This window comes from Pteropus vampyrus, unplaced genomic scaffold (assembly GCF_000151845.1).
Source record: "Pteropus vampyrus isolate Shadow unplaced genomic scaffold, Pvam_2.0 Scaffold73, whole genome shotgun sequence".
NCBI classification, from domain to species: Eukaryota; Metazoa; Chordata; class Mammalia; order Chiroptera; family Pteropodidae; genus Pteropus; species Pteropus vampyrus.
In genome coordinates, this window is record NW_011888854.1 from 5,778,925 (window position 1) to 5,788,870 (window position 9,946).

The 9,946-nt window shown below is 33.5% G+C and overlaps 1 protein-coding gene across 5 annotated transcripts in view; it reads right to left on the reverse strand.

Annotated features, from left to right (window-relative positions):
- Positions 1-9,946, reverse strand: part of INTU (inturned planar cell polarity protein) — a 58,591-nt gene that overhangs the window by 26,049 nt on the left and 22,596 nt on the right. For all 5 annotated transcript variants that reach the window (XM_011362132.2, XM_011362134.2, XM_023531816.1 and 2 more), the window contains 3 exons: positions 7,195-7,398; positions 2,651-2,769; positions 43-132 (listed from right to left, as the gene is read on the reverse strand). In XM_011362132.2, the coding sequence (XP_011360434.1) occupies positions 43-132; positions 2,651-2,769; positions 7,195-7,398 (413 nt within the window). The remainder of the gene's footprint in view (positions 1-42; positions 133-2,650; positions 2,770-7,194; positions 7,399-9,946) is intronic.

Consider the following 9,946-nt stretch of genomic DNA (forward strand, 5'->3'; position numbering starts at 1 on the left):
ATTTGAGAAATAATTTTAAGGTAGACAAAAATCTTAACTTACTTTTCAGCAGGCAGACCAATTAACAACAACTTGTCAGATTCTTTCCAATAAGCCACATGAATTTGTTTCCCATTTAAAAGAAGGGATGAGCTAAGAAAAAATAAAGTTAAAGTTAGAATATCTTTAAATGTCATAAAATTATAAAGTCATTCATAAAAGATTACATATGGTATGATTTAAGAACTGCATACTTAATAAGCAAATTTCTTGGCATATACCTAACCACCACACAGAGAAGACAAGGAATTGTATGACAAAAATATATTCCAAAATATTCAAAATGCACATGTGCGCACACACGCACACATCCACACACACATACCCACCCACCCTACCCCAGCCCCTAGGTCAAACAAAAGTAGACCCCTTACAGCAAAAAAATAAATAAAGCGAAATTCTTTTTCTAACACTCACTATTTTTTTTCCTAAAGAAAACTCCCATCTGAGTGTGTTAATTTAACTAATATTTTCTGATTGCCTACATATGAACATGATTTACTAAAAGAGATTACCAAAAAATGAAGATATGGTCCCAGCTCACAAGACAATTTAATGTGGGACACAAATACAAAATAAGTAACCAAAATATAACTCAGATCTAAATGTGTTCTCAAGGAAATTTTTAGAGTGATAGATGTATTTGTCGTGATGATGGTTTCAGCGACTATACATACCTATGTCAAAACTGATCAAATTGTACATTTTTACATACGTACAGGTTATTATACTTAAGTGAAGTCGGGAAACAAATGTGTTCTAAAAAGAGATACAATCACAAACTCTGGAAACAGGACATAATGATTCTTGTTGTAGAGGTAGGTGGCGGGAAGAAAATAAAATTATATTTAGTTTTTTTTTTTTTTACTTTAAATGAAAATACATCAATCTTTATCCGCTGAGTCTTCAGGATATAGTGTACCTTCTATATTGCAGTAGATAAGTATGTGGGGTTTTAAATATGAATTGCTAAATAGATTTTTCATAAAGGAGATTACTTTTGGCTTACATTTAAAAATGCATATACTTTTAGATAGATATTAAATTCTTTTAAATTCAGACATTAATATCATTATAGTTTTAAAACAGGGTATATAACAAAAGGTATGCACATTGCTAAGGAATCCTTGAAATAATTATTTTCATATTTGTTTCACCAAAAAAGTTTTTCTACCTATATTTAAAAGCAAACCCACATAGACAAGTTGAAGTCAAATTTTCTTTCTAATAAGATTAGAAAAGAGGCCTGCTGCACCTTGAAAACATTATGCTAAGTGAGAAAGTCACAAATAGGCACATATTATGATCCCATTCATAGGAAATGTCCAGAATAGGGAAATCTACAGAGATGGAAGGTAAAGTAGTAGTTGTCTAGGTCTTGGGGTGGGATAGGTGGGTTGACAGCTAAAGGGTGCAGGGTTTCTTTTTGAGGTGATCAAATGTTCTACAATTGACTGGTGATGGGTACGCATATCTGCGAATATACAAAAACCAGTGAATTGTATGATGCATAACTATATCTCAATAAGGCTATTTAAACAAATAAAAGGAGGCTTACAGCATGCTTTTATGAATACAAATGTATACAAAATATATACACTAAATGGAGCCTCAGTTACTGGTATCATGAAAATGCATGTACATTTTCTATATACACTATATTAAAAGTCCCAGAATTAAACATGATTTTTATTTAGAAAAAACAAGGAAATTTTTCTTCCTGTCATTTTGCAGCTTCTACTTCTTTTAAAACCGTAGTAGTATCATTTTACCAGAAGATAGGAAAAGAAAAGTTAAAACCTAGATAATCCAACTTGACATTTTATCAACATTACGGGGCTCTTAAAATTTAAGATAAACTTTTTTATATCAAAAATTGTTGAAATATTAAGGAAGAAAATGAGTTATAATCCATAGATTTACTTCATGGAAAAAAAGAAAACAAAAACAAAACTTAAAAGCTTTGAGCCCCCTCTTCCTGTAAGTTAACTACAGCATTTCAAGGTCAGAGCTGAATAAGTCAATGTGGAATGGGATATTCTGCTGTATAATTGACTATATGGTGTATTTTATTTTTCAAAAAAATTATTTGATATCAGTCTTGCTTATCTATCACTGAATGAATGTGCACAGATGATACTGCATTCTGAATACTCCTCCTAAAGTATATCCTTATAAAAGTATATGAAAAAAATAAACATTCAGTCATTCTTATCAACCACAAAGGTATTGCTTAGCAAGTTAATAATCAAGATAAAAACATGAAAAAGCCAGGACTCATCATACTGCCATGCATAAGAGATATCACTTTCGTGAATATATCCTAAAGTATAGGTCACTGTCCAACTTTGTGATTTAAAAGGTACGAAAACACTGAGATCTACATCTATCTGTATTGAAAACCTACACTTTAAATAGATGACTGGTGGAAATAACTTATGTGAGAAACAAAATATCTACAGATATTGTATTTGCTATATATATAGATATTTATATTATAGATACAAATATATTTGAATAATAGATACTTATATTAGCATTTTGCTTGTTAGAACTAAGGTGAATAACTTGAAAGAAACAAAATTAAACCTAATTAAAAATCAATTATTACCTGGTAACTTGTGTTCCAGTTACATTTTCCAGCATGTCACAGAGCGTGAGAAATATCCCTCTCACACTTTTAAGCTTCTGAGATGCCTCAGATACTGGATAATGATAAAGAATTTCCTGCTGTTAAATGAAAACAAACAGAAATAATCATACTTCCCAAATTTTCCAATCATTATTTTTTTGTCATGGGAAGTTCTGACTTTGTATTAATAAAAGAAAAAAAAATGAACCCTTTCAGCTTCAGTGGGAGTTTAGTTCAAATATAAGGAGAAACGTATGCCTATAATTTTAACATTACGTAACATTTAAAATACACTTGAAAATAAGTTAGAGATGGTCAAAATTGGTCATTATACCAAAATAGATACTGAGTAGAATACTAGTTGGAATAATTTCAGTTAATTTCAAACAATGTTTTAAACTTTAATCTCCTTTAAAATAAATTAATACTAATATTATCATTCATGTACCAGTATTTTTATCCCCCATGGTTACATATCTACACAGATACCACATGTAACTTGAAGGAGTCTTTAAATTTAGTTACTTTCATACAGACTTTTAAAAGATAATCTTTGTCATCTTTGGTGGAGTCATTAAATATTTAAATCCAAGACAAGACAAATTAAACTTATAAAGTGAGACTAGAAAACTACGTTAAAGTAGTGCAGACAGGAGGAAAGAAGCATTATATTATAAAATCTTATCTGTCTTAAATTTGAAAGAGTTTGCCTGCCATAAATTAATCTGAATTAAAACTTTAAAAGAGAACACATTTTATTTTTTAAAAATTTTATTTTATTAGTTTCAAGTATACAGTACAGTAGTTAGACATTTATATAGTTTATAAAATGAACCCCCTAATTGCTCTTTCTTTCCTCTGGCTCTACACCCACCCATTACGTTAATGCTAACTGCATTCCAAATACTAGACCTATAATATAATTCACAAAATACTTAATATTTTTTTCTATTTTCAAGAAGAACATGTTCCCAGGAAACAAAATTTTTACACAATAAAATAACATTTCAAAATTAGGATGTGCATTGTGCTAGAACTTTTATACAAAGGAATAAATCATTCTGTACCTCACTTTTTTGCTGTTATATAAAGCAACATGCTGTTTTTCTTAACAAAGCATATTAAAAGCAGACAAAATAAAAATTTCTAGATAGAAACCATGGAGAATTCAGAGTAGCTTCCACTTATGCTATTTAATGACAATATCCATAAATATTAATATAACCACTACTGAAAGCCCAAACTCCTAAAATATTATTAGATCTTTTCCTTGGTTCTCTATCTCTTTAAGAGTATTCTAAACCTTGCTTTGGTCTTTCTTTATAAGAAATAATTATGTGACATGGTGTCCATGTCTTGGCAATTTTTACATTAGGACAAATATAAATAATGATAAACTGGACACATCTGCTTTTTATACTTATTAAGCACATTCAAAACATGCAAATTGTTATAGAATATGTTGTCCAAATACAATCTCCCTAACAACTCAAATACTCAAAATTTCTTGCAATATTTCTAGTATAAAAACAGTTAAACATTTTACTTCTAGAAATTAAGTCAAACATCAGTTAAGATCGTCTGTTATATCCACTTAATGCACTTGAAACTTGGGTAATAAAAAACTTATTGTATTTAGACAAATAATAAATACCACTTTAAACACAAAACCATATTCTTTCATTCGTTTTGTGAAATTTCCAAGTCTTGTAACTTAAAGCAGACAAGCCTTTCTTCAATATACAACTCACATGAAAACAAAATGGCCCCATGACATTTTATTGTAAAATCAAAACAGTAAAAAAGGGTCATTTGAGAAAGCCTCTATTCCAACTGCTACAGCGACCAATCCCAGAAAGCCTCACTATTAAAGACCTGGCAAGCTCTACAGTTCCTAACCAATTTAATTAGCTGTGTTTTTAAGCACTTGTTAGCAGCATGCATTTGCAGCAGCTTCCACTCTGTTCGATATGAATAAAAAGCCTCTCTTGATTACAGTGTTGATACGGGGCTGTCAACAGATGAAGCCTGTTCATCTGAGAAACATCTACACACTTTCCCATGGAAAGAAAGGCAAGGATGACAAAAGGCCTCTGCAGTATCCTACTCTGACACTCTAGAGATTCAGAGTGCTACTATCCCAGAAATTTGTTGTGTTTTATATAATAAATGTTTAAATTTCTCATTTGTTATAAAATATAAAGGACTAATAATACATACAAGAAATTTGAATTACTACCTCTAGGTCTCTAGGTATTTTTCAGAACACAGAAAATTACAAAAACACATATAAGTAAGCCCCTTCTTTTCCATTTCAATTATTGACTAACTTTTGATATATAAAGAAGCAACACTAGGAAATACACACCTTGGATAAAATGGCTTTGGCGCTTAGAATATAGGCTGCAAGGATTTCAAAAGCAAAGACATGTAAGTTAGGTAAAAACTTTTTAGATCTTGTTTCTGCTCAAAGCATTATGGTAAACTAGATATTTGAGAGACCTTTGCTATAAAACAACTAGATCCATGGCCAAACATATTTGTTGAATTGCTGGATATGTAAGAAGTAGAGAGGTTTCCAAAAACATTCTCTCTACACCCTTCCAGCCCCTTTCCCCAACACTGCAAAGCATGCTGGGGCCTCAGCGGGGAGCAGTAAGCGGCGGGCAGAGAGACAGAGGCAGGGTTGCCTGGGGGACTGATGCCTATAAGAGCTTCAGTCAGGCCACTGAGCATTGGGCTAGTTGCTTGGTGGGTGAGCTAAGCCTGGGACCACAGTGTTAAACCCAGATCACTGAGTCAAACTGAGTGCCCTAGGTCAGTGGCAGAAGAAGCAAATTATCTTTGGAGGAAGGCATCCTCACTTTAGAATCACAGAACTCCTAAACATAAAATCAAGCAGTAAGTTTAGTCAGTGATCCCAAAGGACATAAGAAGGCAAGCTACCACACATCAGAGTCCCCTCAGGACTTAAGAAGTAATGGGATGGGCAGATACAGAATAGAGAAGAGCTTTGTATGAAATTCTTACAGAAATAAGTATAGAATCACTAAAATGAGCAAGCATCAAGACATTACCAGGAATATCATGACAGATCTGAATGCAGATGAGTTAAATATCTTTTCAGGAACTTCTAAAAATAAAACTATGACTGTTTAAGTAGAACACACAATAGAGTTTGGACATAGCAAAAGCAAGAAATGGAACAAAGAAAATAAAAGACATATTCCTTACAGAGGAATAACTGACAGTAGACCTCTTAACAGCAATTATGGAAGTAAGAAGACAAAAGAATGTTATCTTCAAATAGATTAGAGAACATAACTGTCTACATAGCTGGCTTAAGCTATACCACATTGACTTCATCTTCTTCCTGGCCACACAGGAAGACTACATTTCTTACCTCTTTGTATCAAGAGACCATATAACTAGTTCTAGGCACTGGAACATGGGTAGAAATGATGTTGCTACTTTTAAGCCAGGCCTCTGAAAAGTGCTGTATGATTTAGCATGCGTTCTCTTCTCTCATTGGCCAACTAGGGGTAAAAGATGCAACAGCAGACTCTGAAGCTCTTGGGAATAATAGAACCGCTAGAAGAAGGGCTCGAATCACTGAGCCACATGACCAGAAACATTTATGTTGAAATGAGAAATAAGTTTCTATTATGTTAAGCCACTGACACATTAGGGTTGTCTGTTACAATGATTGGCCTATCCTGACTAATAAGGTGTAGAATTATAAAGCTGCCTTTCAAGGAGGAGTTAAAAATACATCAGATAAATAACAACAGAAAGAATTTATCACCAACAGACTTTCACTGAAAACAAATGTCCAAAATATATGTTTTAGGAAGAAGAAAAATGATGAAGTAAGGACAGTCTGAGAGGAAACAAGAATAAGAAAATGGTAAGAGTATAAGTAAATTTTTTTTGCATGTAAGTAAATTTAAGAAAGTTCATCTATATGAAATACATATGAAACATGCATTTTATATTTCATACATTTCATAATTTATACAATATAATAATAATTAGTAGTAGTAGTAATAATAGGATAATTATGCCCAATTTGTGTTTTAAAAAAATGATAGCACCAAAATATTGATGACAACAGCATGTAAGTGAAGAGGGGGATGACTGAAGTTCAGGTGTAGTAAAGGCCTTGAATTATTTTAAAAGGGGTTAAGATACTGTTAGACTTTAGAATTTGTTAAGACAAATATAATGTAAGATTTCAAGAGTAATCACTATAGAGCAAGAATAATGATACAAACAAGCAAAAATAGATGAGAAAAATATCGTGGAAAATCAGTTCAAAAAGAATTTTTTAAAGAAGGCAGAAGAAACAAATTCAAATATTTCACTGATCTCTACAAATGGACTTACTAAGCTTGTCAATTGAAAAAAGTATGAGACACACCAAAACCAAAAAAGAGAATGACTGAGAAGGGTGCTTATTCCTCACTTGGAAGACTAGAAAAGGTCCCTCCTTTCTGCCCTTGCACTTTTGAGAAGACACTCACCTCCTCCTTTGATGTCTCTGAGTCCAGCTCTAGTGTGAGATACATAACGATATGAGGAGTGTTTACGACATTCTGTTGGATACCTTCAACCTCTTCTCCCCATAGAAGTTTGACTAGATCACCTGTGTTAGACTGTGCCTTTTTCTGTCGTGGTTGAATTGTTTCCTTTTTCACAGCAGATGCATTTTCAAATGTCAGTTTCACCTTTAAAAATTAAAACAGTGTGTTGATGTTTCAACAAGGGAAAGTCAGCTGCAGTTTTCACAAAGAAGGCTGTGTACCTGCAGATACTCAGGTCTGCACGGTCTGCACAGACACCATCCTAGAGCACCGGAGTTAGCACTCCTTTCCAGTGAGGTGATACTCAAATATTCTTTTCTTAGACATTCTTTGTGGTCCTTTCAATAAAGGCCAAGGATAGTAAAGAAAGACCAACATGCTGGATCTTGGACTATGGCCCTAAGAAGCTTATCTATCAATTTTATCAAGGTAATTTTTATTTCATGGCCTGATGTCAAAGCAGACTGGTAAGAGTCCAGAATGTGGCCATCTTCCAGTCGTTGAAAGGTAGCATCCACTCCTCAATTACCTTTCCTTGAAAACTGAGATGCGGGGCTACATGTCAGCTGGCCAAAGGTAACTCGCTCATTTCAAAGCACCAGTGTATATCCTGACTGAGAGAAGTTTTCACTTAGTATAGTTAATTTTGTGTAGCAAGGACATCATCATAAGCTAATAGGCACAAAGTATTCTTATTATTTAAAATCTTATCAGAATACAAATGAGTAAAGCAGCACATTCTAACTGATCATAAAATTTTAAATTTAAACATTATAGTGCAGTGACTCTTAAAATTAGGTTAAATTTTAAAAGAAAAAAAATTCATGCTTATCTAGACTAAAGAAATCTTCTTGTCGCTATATGTACAACAAACAATCATGTATATTTTTTAAAAATCACATTGTACAACCTAAATATGCAATTTTTATTTGTCAATCATACTTCAGTAAAGCTGGGGAAAAAAGTCTGGTCAGTATTTAAAAGCAGACAAAATTGTATTCACTAAGTTGCATTTTGGGAGAAATTAAAAAATTATCAAGACAGTAATCATCTCTACTTTTACATATTTATTACAATAAATACAATTTATTACATTTTAAGGACTTTAAATATATGATAAACACTAACATATTAGTAACTTTAAGAATGAGCTTTATATATTTATATATGTTTACAAAAAATGTTAAACATTATTTTAAAAAATTCATTCATAATCCCACCAGCCCATCCAACTGTTGTTTCTGTTACACTATAAAATAAATCTGCCCTGAGGAATAATATCTTCCAAAAGAAAAAATATCTAGCTTTCTTCTTTTTGTTGGCAAGGAGTAACTGTTTATGACTGTGTTCAATTTTGCTTATCTGTAGCTGTCTCTGGCATTTCAGGGGCACCAAGTTATCTTGGTTTACCTGAAGTAAGTTAGGTAAACATCTTTTCTAAAATAGGTCTCAAAGTTCATTTTATTAACAAGTGGAAAAGAGACACGAGGCCTAAATTCACCAATACGTGTTTAAAGATAAACGAGGTCACAATTAGCAGTATTCTAAGAGTAGCGGGGGAGAAGTCCTTCATGAAATTTTTCTGAGGCCTGATGATCATGTTTCTTTACAAGACATTTAATATTGTCCCAAATGGAAAAGATCAACCTTTAATAATTTTTTGTTTTCTGTAAACTCAATATTGAAAAATGGGTCCTTGGTATTAGAACAATATATCAAAAAAGGCTGAGAATAAAATCAGTATACTTGGGGGGGCGGATATTAAGCAAACTACACAAGAATATAAAAAAAAATAGAGATGATACATGTGAACAATCAAGAGTTATCTGATGAAAATTAATATATGGTAAAGGTGAGGAAGAGTTGAAAAAACTGTTTTAGAAATGATCCTAGAAGGATGTGAAAAAGAGTATTTAATGTGCAGTTTTGACCCAAACAAGCAACATGTGTTATGTTGCCCAAAAGCCTATGTTCTGAGGGTGGCCTCTGCTCTAGTAGGCAACACTCAATATGTGTATACATAAACATGAGCATAAATACCTAAAATCCTTGAAAAGGGATCTGATGAAGTGAATGGCTCTGTGGTTGGGGGTTCTTTTATCTGAGAATGAGGGTTTAGGAGTCTCCAAAAGAAAATGTATGGGAGCCTTGATGATGTTCTTTGAAAATGTGAGAAACCAAGAATTTGGGGGAAATCCTGAGTGCAGACTTTGTGGCAGGATAGATGAAAGCTTTGAAGACTGTCCAGGCACCGTGCTTGTAGGGGAGGAATGGGGTGGATGGGAAGACACCTGCTTGTCAGGAGCACAAGATGAGCGACATCCTAGGAATGCAGGTGTCACAGAGACAGGCTGGGTCTGCTGGAGCGTCTGTGAGACCTGCATGCCAGGGGTGACTAAGGAGGAAGATGGGTCCTTGGAAAAAGAAGGGCGCCTCAGAACACGGAAGGCATTTTTTCCAGCTCTGATTCTTGTGGGTGGAGAGGTCAAAAGCTAGGGCGTGACTCACCAGAACGGACAAAAGGAAATGAGCTGGGAAACTCAAAATAAAAATTCACCAATTTTACTTTAGGCAGCAACAGCAACCTAAAATTTAAGACTGGTTTGCTATGCTTCGTGAAAAACGACACATTTGAAAACTAATTCAGTGTTGCACGTGGCACACAGCAGCACTGCTTTTCTGTGGCACGAGG